General features: G+C 44.4%; 1 protein-coding gene and 1 pseudogene across 1 annotated transcript; both read left to right on the plus strand.

Annotated features, from left to right (window-relative positions):
- The first annotated feature begins 669 nt into the window (after positions 1-669).
- Positions 670-1,641, plus strand: LOC129335751 (olfactory receptor 5V1-like). Its single transcript, XM_054988545.1, has one exon. The coding sequence runs from the start codon at positions 670-672 to the stop codon at positions 1,639-1,641; it is 972 nt and encodes a 323-aa protein (XP_054844520.1).
- Positions 1,642-8,933: 7,292 nt separating this feature from the next.
- LOC129335753 (olfactory receptor 5V1-like) lies at positions 8,934-9,859 on the plus strand (annotated as a pseudogene).
- The last annotated feature ends 7,386 nt before the right edge of the window (positions 9,860-17,245 follow it).

A 17,245-nucleotide genomic window follows, 5' to 3' on the forward strand; every position in this document is an offset into this window, starting at 1 on the left:
TTTGTCACTAAAAGCAACTGAGAAATTTCCAATTCTGAAATCTGTCAAAGAAATCGGCTTATTTCTGAGAATGGTAAATTTTGTGGGACGCTTCCTGCCTTGCTTATCAGATCTTACAAATCTACTCAATGAACTGCTGAGATCAAACAAGTTTGTTTGGGGCCCAAGGAAGGAATTAGCCATGCATTCAGGCTTGCCTAAGTATATCATAAGAGATGGAGAAGGATTTTCCTCCAAGAGGTATGATTTGGGGAGATCACAAAGTGAGGATGATTTTACAGTGAGTAAAAAAGTCAGCAATTTTGTTCTCCTCCAAAGATTTTCGGCTACATGAGCTCATGTATTGAGAATCTGGTGGAGACAGTGAGAGGGACGGGTAGTTTGTTGGGAGAGGCGAGGGGGAATGAAAATTCAGGACATGGAAGTATTGAAAACAGAAAATACAGAGCCTGAGAAAAAGAAGAAGACAGACAAGATTTAAACAATTACATTTCATCTGCCTTTTATTAGCTCTACAACTAATATCTATGGAGAGCAACATTTCTTCCTCCAAACAACATACAGCTTTAATCCTCTGGAGAAATCTTAATCAGCATTTAGAGCTGTTGTTCATTACAGTAACTAACATGTATTTTTTTCATCATTTTTCTCATCTTACAGATGCTCTTGATGGGAGTGAGGAATCAGACGCAAGTGGTGGAATTCGTCTTTCTGGGATTCTCTGGCATTCCATACGGCCACACCTACCTCTTCCTGGTATTCTTAGCCATTTACATGGTCACTGTGCTGGGGAACCTCATGATTTTTACTCTGATTCAGCTGGATTCCAGGCTTCATAGCCCCATGTATTACTTCCTCAGCCACCTCTCCTGCTTAGACCTTTGCATCTCCTCCGTCACTGTCCCTAAAATCCTGGTGAACTTCTTGTGCCAGCGACAGACCATCACCTACAACCAGTGCTTGGCACAGATGTTCTTCCTGATGTCTTTCACGGGGACGGAGGCTGCGCTGCTGGCTGTCATGGCCTATGACCGCTATGCTGCCATCTGCAAACCTTTGCATTACTCCCTCCTCATGAACTACAAGGTGTGCACTGTACTGGCCTTTGCCACTTGGATCTGGGGCTTCCTAGACTCCGTTTTACATACAGCTCTTGCCTCAAACTTGTATTTCTGTGGAGTCAACCAGATTCATCACATCTTCTGTGATCTCCCCCCTTTGATGAAAATGTCTTGCAGTGATACACGCACCAATGAAATGGCCACCCACATAACAAGCCTGTTTGTGGCTGGGGGACCCTTCCTCTTCATCATTTTCTCATATTTCTTCATCCTGTCCTCCATCTTGAAGATTCCTTCCAACACTGGCAAGCGCAAAGCCTTTTCCACCTGTGCTTCTCATATCACTGTCGTTGTCATTTACTATGGAAATGGGTTACTTAACTATAACTGTCCAAGCTCCGGTTACTCCTTAAGGACAGACACTCTGATCTCCACCATGTACTGTGTAATCATTCCAATGCTCAACCCCCTAATCTACAGCCTCAGAAACAAGGAGGTCAAGCGGGCCTTGAAGATGGTTCTGGAAAGCCAAAGGAAGGTCTACACATCCTCACACGCACATCAAGGGAGAACTTTGTAGTACTTGTCAGTATTTGTACTGACAGCTGCAGCCTTCTGCCAACCCTGGCCAAGGGATCTGTGGCTCCTCCTCCTCCTCATCTGAATGCTCCCCCTCTTACTGGGATTGGTCTCCTTGCAAGTAAGAGAATTTGTGGGGGAATTAGCAAGCAAGGAAGACAGCTGTGCGAGAGGCCGGTAACTGCAGGAATATATCGCCAATTTCTACAGAGTCCCTTCCCATAGAACAAACGAGGCTGGTGCTTAACATCAAACAATAACTTTCATTAAAGAACAAAACTGCATGCACAAACACTCAGAGTTACGGGGTAAAAATAATTGCACACACACAGATGTAGAGAAAAATGCTTAACTATTTTTGTATTTAGCTTTTCAGAAGTAGAATAGTTGCTTAAAACTTTGGTCAAGACTAGAGGCCTTGTTTTTCTAAGACATTCTTTAGCCCACACACTCCCCCTTTCTGCTGCTAACCGCTTTTCTTGAGAACGGAGATGCCTTTTGCTTCCCTAACGCTCTGACCTTGCAGATTAGATAAGACCTTCAGAGCAAGAGAACCTCCATAGCCGGACACTATACCAATTAACATTCTTGCTTTATGAAACTAATTGCACCTGCAAGATAGGATGTGGGTGACTGCAGTTTTGCGCCTACCTCCTTTTTGCACACAGTCACTTTTGACTATGATATCACTTTCTTGCTAGCTGATTGGAGAACGGGCCCCCTTCGCTCAGGTGGTCAAAATGGCATAAAAACCCATTATCCATAATGGAGATTCAGACCTGTGTGGGTTGCAGTAACTCCTATTGTAACTCGCTCAGTATCTCAAAATCTGGCTCTGTCAGGGGATGGACATTCCTGAACCCACCCATTTTGCTGTGCTATGAAGCCTGACTGATTTGCCTCTGTGAGCCAGGCTACAAGTAAGTATGTTCACTTGCCAGGCATGTGTAATTCGTCACTTGTAGCTTGGCTCTGTGACCAGAGATTTTGCCTTTTGCCTTCTTAACAACTTTGAAAATCATCTTCTGCTTTGATATTGGTATGTATAAGTTAGAGCAAATAAAGCTATAGGTATTTTTGTTTTAATCCTCACAGTCTGTCTTGTATATTTTGATGTGACCTTGTACCTTAATAAATAATTATATTATACTTTGTGTTTGGGTGTGTCTTTTCGGTTTCAAAACTCAAGGTACTTTGCCGAACCTATTTTTGCAAGTTCTCGTGAACCACCTACCTTGTAACTAACTTTGGTTGTGAACTCTGCCTGCAACAATATTCTTGCAAGGTAGACTTTGCTACATTTGGCTCCCTTATAGGCTTGGGGGGTGTCCCTCCCCTCCTAAAGCTTTGGGAACCCTGAGGGACTGGTGGCAGAATTTGAGGGCATTTGAGGGGCTTTCCTTCTCTTGCCAGTTTGATAATTTTGTTTAGCCCAGCTGATAGACCTTTGCTGGCTCTTCCCCTTAGCTGGGTTGAGGCACCAGGGGCCTGTAGCTGTGACAACAGAGTCCTAGGAAGCTTAGCCAGAGACTGGGAATAGATTGAGGGGAGAACGTATATCTACATATCCTGAAGAGGGCTCTAGTCCGTGGAGGAAGAGAGTAACTTCGAAACCCAGAGTCCTCAGCCAAGAGAGAAAGAGGCTTAGGAAGTGACCCTAAGGGAGCAGCCAGGAAGCGTGCACGATTCGAATGAGGCCAGGGCCCTATCTTTATAGGGGAAATGTGCCCTGAGGTGGGATAGCCCACCTAGCCATTAGAACAAACGCTCCAACGGTCGGTTCCTAGGTTTAACAAAGGATTTGATTGCCTTGATGGGTAGCTGCTGAGGCGTGTGAATGCAAATGTAAAACTAGTTCTAGCACCACAAAAAAGGATAGTTTGCTGATTAAGTCCACTGGATCTAAGTTAATGAATTTAGGAGGGGAATGTACTTTCCCAGGAACAACTGTATATACTTATGAATATCATTTGATTAGCTCCTCAATCAAGGACAGGCGAACTCATAATGGAAGGAGGGAAAGGAATATGCTAAGTGGGGATGACTCTGCGAGACTTTTGTTGCACTGGATTCCTTTGGGGCTGGAAGGATAGTAAATCCAATCGCCTCTTAATCACTCCGCATTCCTGTGCAGCATTCCATGCATGCTATGTTCTCCTGGGTGGGACTCAGCAACTGTTAAGAGGCTCTCTCGCGGCAATAGAGCAGCCATTTTAACTCCAGAGGCCTGAACATTTTTAATATCACAAGCAGCCGTATAAAACTGCTATTAAAATGGCAGAGGCTGGGCCGACCGCTTACACCCCTCTCCCTATTTTGGCCCCCAGTTCCTGGCCAATGCCAGATTAAGATAATTCTGACTTGTCTACCATGTGAGTTTGCAATGGCCTCAGTACCCTCCATCTCTTATTTTGAGTGGAAAGGTGAGATGGAAATCTTGTAAACAAATGAATAATAAATTATTTCATACTCTCCAAATGCAAAACTTAAATGCTTGTATACTTCTTTCCTGTGGGAAATGGAAAGAGTATTAGTAGTAGAAGAAGCCTATATTATGGTAGTTCCCAAACTGCAGTTGGTAACCCAACTTTCAGCAGATGTTACCAACATCCAGGTGGCGTCTGGGGATCTCCCAGAATTACAACTGATCTCCAGATCTGTTTCCCAGGAGAAAATGGCAGCTTCGGAGGATAGTTCTACGGCTTCATAACCCACCGACTCCCTCCCCTCGCCAAACCTGCTAGAGCTGCCAGTTCCAGACTGGGAGATTCCTTGAGATTTGGGTGAGGTAGAGTTTGGGGAAGGTGGGACTTGGGGAAGGGAGGGACCTCAGTGGGGCATAATTCAAAAGGGGCCACCTTCCCTCAACAGGCTCCACTCCCAAGTCTCCAGGAATTTCCCAACCTGGAGTTGGCAACGCTAATTCTACCTCACTTTCTCCTCATGAATGAATGAATGGGTGTAGCAGGATTTGGGTCTGGAATCTCAGGATAGGCCTTTGGACAAAAGAGAGGCAGAAAAGCAGGAAAAGACTCACAGTGTAGTTACTGCCTGAGTTACCCAAGGGGCTGCTAAAGAAGCAACTAAAGGGGACAGTGAGGTGGGAGGTGATCAGCGTGTGGCTAGTCCCTGCTGTCACCTCCTGTCCTACTGCCATTCCTGTCCTTCTTTGCAACCCATTCTGAATGCTGCCCGGGGAGCAGCAAGAGGAGACATGCCCCTTCCAGGCACACCCTCTGCAGAGCTCGCCAGATCCAGCACAGGAGGAGGTGCTTGAGCACATCTTTATCGTGAGCCCCAAGAAAACTTCGGTCTAAACGAGGTTCCATTTGCAGCTCAAGGCAGCAGTTTGGGGGAGAAAACTGAGGACAAAACTGCTAGGCCAGCCCTTGGCTTGTTCACTTGTTCTGGGCAGCTCCCTGGGAATAAATTATGTATCCATCTCTTGGGATTGTGAGATATGATCGAAAACAATTCTGAGCTTCCAGCCATTACAACTCTCTCCCTGGGGGGTTCCAGCCCTGAAGCATCCTCAAGGCCCCCAGGCCAAGTCAAGGATTCTCCCCACCAGGCAGCTGCACAGAGACCTGCTCAGGGGCATCAGAGATTTCATGCTGGAGGCAAAGAGGGGCTTTCCAGACCTATTGTAGGTCTCACATTTGGGGGCCAGCATGCAGCAGCATCCTGAAAACTTTAGGCTGAGCCACTCTCGCAGACAGGATGAACAGGAGCTGGAAGCCTAGAGGAGCAGGAATCCAACCTTGACTGTGCCCAGGTGAGTAGGGTTTTTGGGCCAGCTGCACTTCCAGTTGCTGGGCATTCCCCTCTCAAATAGCAGGCAGGGAAGGTGGCATCTTCTCAGGCCCCTTGGCAGGCAACAGCCACTCCAGCAGAGCCTCCCTGAGCTAGTCATTCTTACGGTTTGTTCAGATCTGAAAACCTCCCCTTAGAATGGAATGGAGCCTGCATTTATTTTTCCCAGGATGGTGAAATATTGTGGAATGAAGGACAACAGTTAAGGCTCTTTGCCACTTGGGCCGCTTGAACGAATGCAATAAAGATGATGAATCAATACTAATAATTTTAAAAGGCTGGAGAAGTAGGGAGCCCACCTGTCTGTGCTGGATCAGTGCCTCCCTTTGCTCAGAAGCTTTCTGGGACTCGAATTCAGAACAGCTTTTAAGTTTAGCAGTTTGCTCCCTTTGATCTTCTCTCTACTGGCTTTGTTGCTAGCTCTGTTGCTTTAACCTCAGCTGTGCTTGCTCTAGGAGTGTCTGGTTCTCCATCCTGGCTCAGTCACCCCCCGCCCCACTATTCCTCTCCACAATCCCATTTCTGACACCAGCATTGCATACTCCCTATTTTCTGAATGGTGAGAAGTTCTAGAGTCTAGTCTAGCGCTTATCCAGTTTGTTTCTTCAGAGGAAGAAAGCACTGCCGACTTCTGGTGCCTTTGCAATATTGATTCATTTGCAAATGTACAGGTATAGCACCGTTCGAGGCCTGAGGCCCTCCCACACTGCAACAGATTTTCCACCCCATTTCATAAACCCAGAAAGACAGCTCATGCCCCTCCAGCAGTAGCATCCTCCCTCCCCTAGCATCTAAAAATGCCTCTCTTTCTTTTCACACAGACCCACGTGCAGCCTCCTGCTAAGTGGAAAGCCCCCCTCCTCCAGCACAGATGGGCACTTGTCCAGTGCCATTTTCCCAGTTATGGGCTGTTGAACCGATATCCATAGCCAGTGAGACACATCTCATTCACAGAATCATAGGCTTGAAGGTACCTCTAAGGTCATCTAGTCCAACCCCCTGCACAATGCAGGAACCGCCCAAAGCATCTCCAACAAGGATTCGTTCAGTCACTCCTTGGAGACTGCCAACGAGATGGAACCCATTACATCCCCAGGCCACCGAGTCCACTGCTGGATCACTCTTAATTCATGTGTTCAAAATGAAATTGAGCCTGAGGATTACCTCATTACCTCTTTATACTCGCTGAGTATTGTGAATGTGGGCCCATATGTGAGAGAGCATCGCTGTAGGAAGGTAAGGCACCTCAGATTGTCTGACAAGCTACTAGAGGAAGATCTCAGCCATGTGCGGCTGCATGAATGTGTTCGGGCAACAATTAGTCCCCCATGACAGCAGCAGCAGCACCCCCAGAGTTCATATTCAGAGAGAAAGAGTAAAGGTCCAGCGAATGCATGCAACAAGGGTAGCCTAGAATGTGAACGCACTACATAATGAGGAAGTGTAATGGGAAGAAAGACCAAAAGATGACCAGCAAAAGAGTCTGAATCCCATAACTTTTTAAAAAAGGCCACTTTGCAAAGGCCTCAATGGCAAGTGTAGCAGGAATACAAACTGCAACGAATCCAACTTGAGCTCTGCGACAGCGAGTCCAGCAAGGGGAACAAGGATGTGAACAGCAGAAATCAAGATTAACGGGCTACTAGTGGAACTCAAGCTGGGCAGATGTTACAGCTATTCCGTTATCTGTAGCCAGAAGATAGCCAAAACTGTGCCTGCTAGAATCTGACGAGAACCTGAAAGGACCTTCAGCGGAACTCTTAGGCACAGCTGGAAGGTTCAAAGCAAACATGCAGTATAAGAGGAAAGAAATCAGTGAAATTGTTTGTGGAAAGATTCCTGTGGTGACTCAAAGCATGTGAAGACCTAGAGTTGGTTAAACATTTGGGACAAATGGTATCTATCATTAAGTTAATAGTTAAGCCACAGGCTGAATAGTCCATCCTCTTCCAGGAGCTGGACCAGAAAGAGACTCTGTGGCTGTTTTCACATGTGCCCGTAAGATCGCACGAAACTCACAGAATAAAGCATCTTCGTAGTGCGATTTCCTGGCACAATCCCCTTTAATGGCATGATGGCACGTCAGAAATCACGCCAGTAAATGGGATTGTGCCGGGAAATCACACTAGGAAGACGCTTCGTTCTGTGAGTTTTGCATGATCTTCTGGAGGTTTTGGCCGTGTGATCTGTATTGCAGAACTACTACTACTAGTAGTAGTTTATTTTCCACAGTCAGAGACCAGCAATTTACAAAAACACCAATAAAAGGTACCACAGAAGAAAATATAAAACATCAATAAAACCATTCACAATACCTGGGTAAAATCATTCATGATACAATAGTATAAACTTTAAAATTCTCAGTGGTACAATAAAATCATTCACTTAGACACTAAGGATTTCCTGATCCTTGAAGCAATCCAACCAAATCTGGCTACCTGAAACGTGATCTTAGGGTGTCTATCTGTGGAAACGGCCTGTATGAGAGCAAGTTAAAATCGGACCCTAAACTTTTCTCCACCAGAATTCCCAGACAAGGGGACCTATCATGCTCCTAAGAAGTCAAGAAAAAGCTGATAGAAATTAATGAAAGGGAAGTCATAGAACTAGTTCTTGAGCCCAGAAATTTGTGTCCTCCTATGGTTTTCCTTGTTAAGCCAAACAGAGATGTACTCCCCTCTGTGAGGAAACGAATGGCACTTGATGCTAGCAGTGAAGCACACATTAAGGCAGCTAGACAAAGCCAATTTCTTTTCTGAATGGGAAGCTGACAGTGGATTGGCAAATGCCTTTGAAAGTAAATTCTATGACGTTTACAACATTGGTCACTAAAAGCAACTGAGAAATTTCCAATTCTGAAATCTGTCAAAGAAATCAGCTTATTTCTGAGAATGGTAAATTTTGTGGGACACTTCCTGCCTTGCTTATCAGATCTTACAAATCTACTCAATGAACTGCTGAGATCAAACAAGTTTGTTTGGGGCCCAAGGAAGGAATTTGCCATGCATTCAGGCATGCCTAAGTATATCATAAAAGACGGTATGATATCATATCCATGTGATATGATTTGGGGAGATCTGGAAGTGAGGATGATTTTATGATTTTATGAGCAATTTTGTTCTCCTCCAAAGGAGTTCACCTGCAGGAGCTCATGTATTGAGAATGGTGGACACAGTGAGAGGGACGGGTGGTTTGTTGGGAGAGAGGGGAGAACGAAAATTCAGGACAGCAAAGTATTGAAAACAGAAAATACAGAGTCTGAGAAAAAGAAGAAGGCTGACGAGATTTCAACAAGTCCTTTTCTTGTGTCTTTTATTAGCTATACAACTGGTATCTATGGAGGGCAACGCTTCTTTAATAGATAGCTTTAATCCTCTGGAGAAATCATAAATCAACATTCAGAACTGTTGCTTACTACAGTAACTTACATGTATTTTCTTCACCATTTTCCTCACCTTACAGGTGAGTTCTGATCTCTCGATGGCAGTGAGGAATCAGACGCAAGTGGTGGAATTCGACTTCCTGGGATTCTCTGGCATTCCATACGGCCACACCTACCTCTTCCTGGTATTTTTAGCCATTTACTTGATCACTGTACTGGGGAACCTCATGATTTTTAGTATGATTCAACTGGATTCCAATCTTCATAGTCCCATGTATTACTTCCTCAGCCACCTCTCCTGCTTAGATATTTGCCTCTCCACTATCACTGTCCCTAAAATCATGGTGAACTTCTTGTGTCAGCGACAGACCATCTCCTACAACCAGTGCATGGCACAGATGTTCTTCGTGATGTCTCTCACAGGGACGGAGGCTGCACTGCTGGCTATGATGGCCTATGACCGCTATGCTGCCATCTGCAAACCTTTGCATTACTCCCTCCTCATGAACACCAAGGTGTGCAATGTACTGGCCTTTGCCACTTGGATCTGGGGCTTCCTAAACTCCGCCTTTCATACAGCTCTTGACTCAAACTTGTATTTTTGTGGAACCAACCAGATTCATCACATCTTCTGTGATCTACCCCTTTTGATGAAAATTTCTTGCAGTGATACACACACCAATGAAATGACCTCCCGCATAGCAAGCCTATTTGTGGGTGGGGCACCCTTCCTCTTCACCATTTTCTCATATTTCTTTATCCTGTCTTCTGTCTTGAAGATCCGTTCCACCACTGGCAAGCGCAAAGCCTTTTCCACCTGTGTTTCTCATATCACCGTTGTCATCATTTACTATGGAAATGGTTTTTTTTAACTATAACCATCCAAGCGCTGGTTACTGACACTCTGATCTCCACCATGTACTGTGTAATCATTCCAATGCTCAACCCCCTAATCTACAGCCTCAGAAACAAGGAGGTCAAACGGGCCTTGAGGATGGTTCTGGAAAGCCAGAGGAAGCTCTAAATATCCTCACACGCAGTAAGGGAGAACTTTGTAGTACTCATTGGCATTTGTACCCTTGAGGGTTTTTGTCTGGACAAGTGGCTCCTCCTCTTCCTCCCCATCAAAGGTCAGCTCTGAAAGCTCCCTCTGCCAATCATGGCCCCCAGTTCCTGGCCAATGCCAGGCTAATCTTACTCTGATGTTGGACTGGCCTACCACATGAGTTAGTAATGGCCTCAATATCCTCCATCTCTTATTTTGAGTGGAAAGGTGAGATGGAAATCTTGCAAATAAATTAATAATAAATTATTTCATACTCTCCAAATGCAAAACTTAAATGCTAGTATACTTTTTTTCCTGCGGGAAATGGAAAAGGTATTCATTATGTAGACATTAGGAACCCAGAGAGTTCTATCCAGCAGGGTTTTCAGAGTACTCATTTGTGGTCTGACTGATTCATACGCTGTGATTCCTCTTGTCTGTTTTGCTTTAATTAGGAAACATTGTACAACTTAATAATACATTTGCATTCTCTGAAGAAGATAAGGAGCGCATATTGTCCAGCCTTCCTACATTATTACAAAGTCGTTCAGGAAATGGTCTGCCAATTTGCACACAATTACAATTCTTTCAGAAAAAAAAGAATTAAGATTAATTTTGCATGTGGCATCACTTATTGACTGTTGTAGAGCTAACTAGTGGTCTAAAGGTACAAAAGGCTCCAGCAATGTTTTTAGACTGTGAGGAGTTCAAAATCAAATGGATCGCTGTTCTGAATAAATGTGCTTTTGACCTTATGTTATTAATTATTGATCTGGCCATACAAGACTCTGAGAAATTGATGAGTGAAATCAGAACCTTGGAAGACAAACTTAAGGGGACATCCTCTTCTGAAGCTTTTGATTTATGTATAAAGAACTGGAGGAATGTCTTAAGCAATTTGAGAATAAAATGAGGGAAATTAATATCCAAAAATCTGAGCTGAATAGGATTATACACAAGGGAGAGTTTATAAATGGAGCTACCCTAACACAACCAATTTGAGTTTCATGGGCTGATTCTCGTAGTTATCAACCTGATCTGGAGACTACAGGGGGGGAGATTATGCCACAATTTCTGGCGAAGAAGGCTCCTATTTTGGACCATGCCCTGAGAGGGACACAAAAAGACATGCCAAGGAGAATTTTTTTGTCTTTGTCCCCCATGTAGGCGCAGGAGGAAAATTTATTTTGAATTTATTATCTAGGGAGTTATCAGAGGAGGAACAACATCTCCTTAATTTGGAACTTGGTTTTGTTCTGACCACTCTTTATAATCCCTTTGAAACCAGAGTAGACCTTTTCAAACTGATCAGATTGTTAATTTTTAAAACTTTAACTTTAATTAAATTTTTATACCGCCCATCTCCCGAAGGACTCAGGGCGGTGTACAGCCAAAATAAAACATACAAATATAAAACAGTAAGGATATAAAATGTAAACATATTGGATAATTTAACTCAGAACAGGACAACTCAATTAAAACACATTTAGGCCAGTCCCAAAATTATTTGGGGCATTTTGAAAGTATAGAGAAAATTTAAACCTAAGTCTATGCTTGTACCTAGATTAAGTGATTTCTCAATACAGGTTTTTGACTGTTTAGTCTTAAAGGACTTGGACGTTTTAAAGGGCACCACAAGAAGAACAAAGTATAATCTCACTCTCCGAGAGAATGCCATCCTTAATTATTTGGCTGCTGATAAATCAATCTTTTCATGTCCTCTTTAGAAACTAGGATAATTTTTAACAGGGAAATCAACCCCTTTAGTGGTGATATAATAATATATAAGAGGTACGATGATATATTTATGATTTTGGCCAGTGCAACAAGAGTGGATGCTTTGGTGGAGTGGCTTAACATGATCCATGATTCAATTAGATTTATGTGGCAGCACAATAATAACATCATTAAGTTTTTGGGTTAGCAGTTAGAACTTTTACTAAGATCACCGATAAAAATGCCTATCTTCATAAACTGGCTGGCTAATGACTCCACTGCTGGGCCTCACCAATAGAGTGAGTCTGTAGCAGGGTAGGATGGGCTTGCAATGCTGGAAAGAAGGAAGCTGATACAGTCCAAAAGCCTCCCAGATGATGGCATTCCAAACACAGTGACGGTCCAGCAGCTACCAGAGAGGAAGCCCCCCCATGGCTGAAAAGTCATGTCTTAAAGGGAGGCTCGTTTGGCCTCAACCAGGGCCAGGCCTTTTTTGGTCCTGGCCCCAACCTGGTGGAACTCTCTGTCTGAAGACACTCGGGCTCGCCAAGATCTGGTATCATTTTGACGGGCCTGCAAGACGGAGATATTTCGCTGGGCATATATTTGAGGACAGTATTAGGACCATCATTGAGCCTCCCGCCGCCTTCTTGTATCCAATGACATTCCATCCATCTGAGTGTCTCCCTCTTTGTATTTGAGGACAGGAATATGCAATAGGCCATCTGAGTTATGATTTTATGATATGATTTTAAATGTATTTATATAATTATGTATTTTATTAATGTTGTACCCCGTCCTGAGCCCGCTTGCGGGGAGGGTGGGCTAAATACCAAATAAAGTAAAGTTAAAGCAAATCCAACCAATCAGGGGAACACACCAATTGCCAATTACTACTGCGAGAAACATATGAGAAAAGATAGGCATGCTAACACACAAGCAATGCCAAAGTCACACAGGTGCAGGCAATTTGCTTGCTGAACCCTCTCTCAAGCATGTGAAGCTGACTTTACTCATAAGACAGCTCTTAAAGCTAACTCATCATAACAATATATTTTCTTGACAAGAAGCTCATCAAGAAAAGGAGGAGGAAGATCAAAGGAGAGTTTTTGAGAATGTTTGGAGTGTTTGTACTTAACATGAAGTGTTTAAATTTTATTTGGTTGTACATGAGTCACAACTGTTTTGATATAATATATTGACTATCTGGTTGGAATTTGAACATGTATGTAAATCGTATTGTATGCATTGCATGTCATATTACTTTCGTATTAGAATACACATGTAATATTGGATCAGACTAAACGTATTGTCATTACTAACTGCTTGTATTTAGCAACCTTTATCACAGTAGGGATTTTTTTTGTAGCTGACTCTTTCATACACTTGTTGGTTAAGTCTACACAGAAAGCAGCTTTCAGAGATTGCAGAAAGCTTTTAGAGACAACTCCCAGGGGGTTTCAAACTGGTTGCAAGAATCATCTGCTCTACCGTTGGATGTACGTTCTATTTATCCCCAAAACTTTGGTTTAGGGGAGTCCAGGGAGTCTTCACTCAGGCCCAAAAGACACCTGATTCAGTTCCCGCTGTTACTATGGCCTGACAGTAAGGTTGCCAAGTCTCTCTCCCCTCCCGGTGGGGCCCTGGCACTTACCTTGTGCTGCCAGCATGTCTCCAATCACATGCGCACAAAGTGCACATGCACTCTCAGAGCTTGCGCAATGACGTTATTTTCAGTGGTGAGGACATCATTACTTCAGACACACATGTTCCTGGGGTGCCTGTCAGTGGCAGGCAACCTCCAGGGGGCTTGCCACCTCCCACCAATTGCTGGAGGATCATCAGGCGAGGAGTCAAACCCCTGGGAAGTTGCCCACCACCAGCGGGCATCTGGGAACCTACATGACAAGCTGGGACCCCATCCATTCTGTTCAGGTGCAATCTTGCCAGCCAGAAAGCCCCAAGAGGCAATCTCGTTTACTGATTTTGCAGTTATTCTTGTGATGCACACAACTTCCTCTCCAAGGACCTCTCAGTCTTCATGAAAACAAAAGCCCTCAGTCCTGCCCATGCTGGCTTCGCATGACCCAGGCAGCATGCAAGCAGCCTAGCTTTGGGGCGTGTGATGTGGGAGCTCTGGTGGCAGCAAGGAACCAAGAAGACCCTTCTATGGGGCAGCCTCCAAGGAACAGTTTGGTCCACTTCCTAGCAGGAGGGCAGGGAGCCTGGAAACAACTTGACAACCTTTCTGCCTTCTCAGGGCTTTCTACCTGGCTCCCTCCCTGCCAGAATCCACGGGAAGAAACCTCCCCATCTGAACATCTTCACACTGCCAACAGCAGCTACCTAATTTCATTCTACTGATGGGGGGAAAGGTGAGTAGCAAAGCAAGAGGCTAGCAATACGACATTCAGACCTGGGAAAGCTTCTTTTTGCAACAGGGTTCATTAAAATACATGGACATTTAAAATTTTCCAGTCTCATTCAGGGCAAGCTTTATTTTTTTAAAAAATCCACCAGATGATAGCAAAATTATCCAGGGGATTAATTTTCCACAGGCCGCAAGTCACACCAGCTTTCCTTGATGGGTAGTCAAGCATTACTCTATTCACAATGTTGAGCTTCAATGGGCTTCTCTGTATCAAAGGACTGGTTCTTCTTGGAGGAGAGAGAGAGAGCATTGAAATCTTTTTGTAATATCTTTGTAATATTTGCTTTAGTTACTATTCAAAAGTAGAGCACAAGCGTCGGCCAGGAGGCACTCTTACAAGAAAGCAGATCCACTGTCCCACATCAGATCCTCCGAGAGACAGAAAGATCCTTCACCCCAAAGGTGCTTTGGCCAACAGATAGAAACACCTGCCTGGTTCTCTGCCACTTGCAGAATTAAAATGTCACTTTCTGGGTGCATAGAAATCTGCTCTTCAGCTGGGAGGGAGGTCACATATCCAAGCCCTTATAAGTGGCATGACTTCCGGGCCTCATCCAGTCTCTGGGAGTGCAGAGTCCTCAGCCCCACCAAGGCCTGGCCCATGTCCCACATTAGAAAGCCATGCAATGCCATCCTCTGCATGATAGTAAAGAGTCCAGTAGCACTTTTAAGACTAACAAACTTTACTGTAGCCTAAGCTTTCAAGAACCACAGCTCTCTTCAGCAGATGCATCGTCAGCTTTCGAGAAGCACAGCTCTCTTCATCAGATGCATTGTCAGAAGATAGCTGTGGTTCTCGAAAGCTGATGATGCATCTGACGAAGAGAGCTGTGGTTCTCGAAAGCTTATGCTACAATAAAGTTGGTTAGTCTTAAAAGTGCTATTGGACTCTTTATTATTTTGCTACTACAGACTAACATGGCTAACTCCTCTGGATCCTCTGCATGCTTACTCAAAAGTAAGCCCCTTCTATTGAAGAGTGAGCCTGGAAACCTATTTCATAGAATCATTGAGTTGGAAGTGGTCATACAGACCATCTAGTCCAACCCCCTGCCCAGTTTAAAGGAATCCATAGTTGGGCCTCAACAGGGTAGTGCTGATTTCAGAGAGAACGTGATGGCAGTGTGGAGCCTGCTGGTTGGTGTGAATGTGAGAGAGAAGTTAGCAAACATACACTTCGCTTATATTTAGAAAAGCAGTAAGAGTTAATTATTATAGGAACGCCATACTCTGGTAGGAAAGGAGGATAGATTTCGATCTACCTATCTAGGCTAAGGATGGGCATGGACGGCAGGACAAATCCCGCATCCATGGTTGAAGACGGAGAGAAGAGAGAGAAGTATGACAAAGGCAGGAAGAGAAGGATGTCACAAGGAGGAAGTCCTGAGGATATCAAGCTACGTATCAAAGGATAGTACAGGGCAGTAAAGCAGTAAACAGATGCCCTGAACTGTTTATCTTTCTAAGCCTCTGGTTTGTCCCCCTTAGAAACCCGAGGAAAGAGACAGCATCGAGTCCTCCTCCTCTAACAGAATCCCTGTAGTACCCTTCCAAACCCAAGTGTGTCGGAGTGCACCCTTAGGAGGGGTTGACTTGCCAGTGGCTCTGAAGGCTTGGAATGAAGGTTTCATTCTTAAAAGGGCAGAAACCAGCCTGGGAACTAGTGGAGAAACCCAACTCCTAATCCCAAGGTGTGGGTATTTGTTCAGGCTATGCTATGCCATAGAGAAGGAAACGGACTTTAGGAGCCCTCCCCCACCCCCCTCGTAATAACAATGAATTAATGGATGAAAGCATTATAACATGTTCATGTTCTAAACACTGAGAGCTTCCCTACGATCAATTTCTTAACATTTTTTTTCCATTTCAAAGAAACTGAATCAGAGCAGGCCTGTTTGAGTGGGCAGATGGTTGGGAATTGACCTGAGAAAGTGGAGTGAGCAGGGGCCACTGGATGGGTCAGGGAAAGGCTTGGCTGAATGTGTGAGTTTGGGGAAAGAGGTTTGAAGGGGGGTCAGCTGGATGAATAGAGAGGAGTGATAAAAGGGACAAGTGGGGGCCAGTAGGAGAGACTTGAACTATAGTCAGGCAAGAAATTAAGAAGAACCTCTGCACCCTCTGCTGTGCTGTTGGTCCCAGGTGCGAATGTAGCCTCTGTGTGGGATTTTGCCATTCAAAATGCACCTCAACCCCTCCTGCTGGTGGGGAAAGCAAACAAGCAGTTTTTAATGCAATTGTTGGCCACACATGACCACAGATTTACTATAGCAATCTAAGCTTCAGGCATGCAATGATGCCCACGCAATTGGGCTTTTTAGAATACAGAAAGAAAACTGAATGGGCTGAATTCTGTGGACCTCTCAAAGAATGGCACTTTTCTCCGGCTCAAGGAATTGTCCTTGCTCTACTCTTGACTTAGGAAAAGAGTCCATATGCCAGAGGGAAGGGGCACCATTAGCACAACAGAAAGAGACTCTGTGGCCATTTTCACGCACACCCGTAAGTTCACATGAAACTCACAGAATGAAGCGTCTTCCTAGATGTCAGAAATCATGCCATTAAATGGGATAGTGCCAAGAAATGGCACTAGGAAGACGCTTTATTCCATGAGTTTCAAGCGATCTTCTGGAAACTCTGGCCATGTGGAAACGGCCTGTGAGAGTAAGTTAAAATCAGACTCTAAACTGTTATCCACCAGAGTTCCCAGACAAGGGGACCTATCATGCTCCTAAGTCAAGAAAAAGCTGATAGAAATTAATGAAAGGGAAGTCATAGAACTCGTTCTTGAGCCCAGAAATTGGTGTCCTTCTGTGGTTTTCCTCATTAAGCCAAATAGAGATGTACTCGTCTGTGTTGATTTAACACAGCTTAACAGAATTGTGGAAAAGGAATGGTACTTGATGGCAGTGAAGGCAATTCCTTTTCTGGACTGGAAGCTGATGGTGGATTAGGCAAACGCCTTTGAAAGCAAATTCTATGACGTTTACAACATTTGTCACTAAAGCAACTGAGAAATTTCCAATTCCACAATTTGTCAAAGAAATCTGCCTATGGTTGTTGGGGGTTTTCCGGGCTGTATTGCCGTGGTCTTGGCATTGTCGTTCCTGACGTTTCGCCAGCAGCTGTGGCTGGCATCTTCAGAGGTGTAGCACCAAAAGACAGAGATCTCTCAGTGTCACAGTGTGGAAAAGATGTAGGTCATTTGTATCTACTCAGGA

The sequence above is a fragment of the Eublepharis macularius genome, chromosome 9 (assembly GCF_028583425.1).
Source record: "Eublepharis macularius isolate TG4126 chromosome 9, MPM_Emac_v1.0, whole genome shotgun sequence".
Taxonomy (NCBI): Eukaryota; Metazoa; Chordata; class Lepidosauria; order Squamata; family Eublepharidae; genus Eublepharis; species Eublepharis macularius.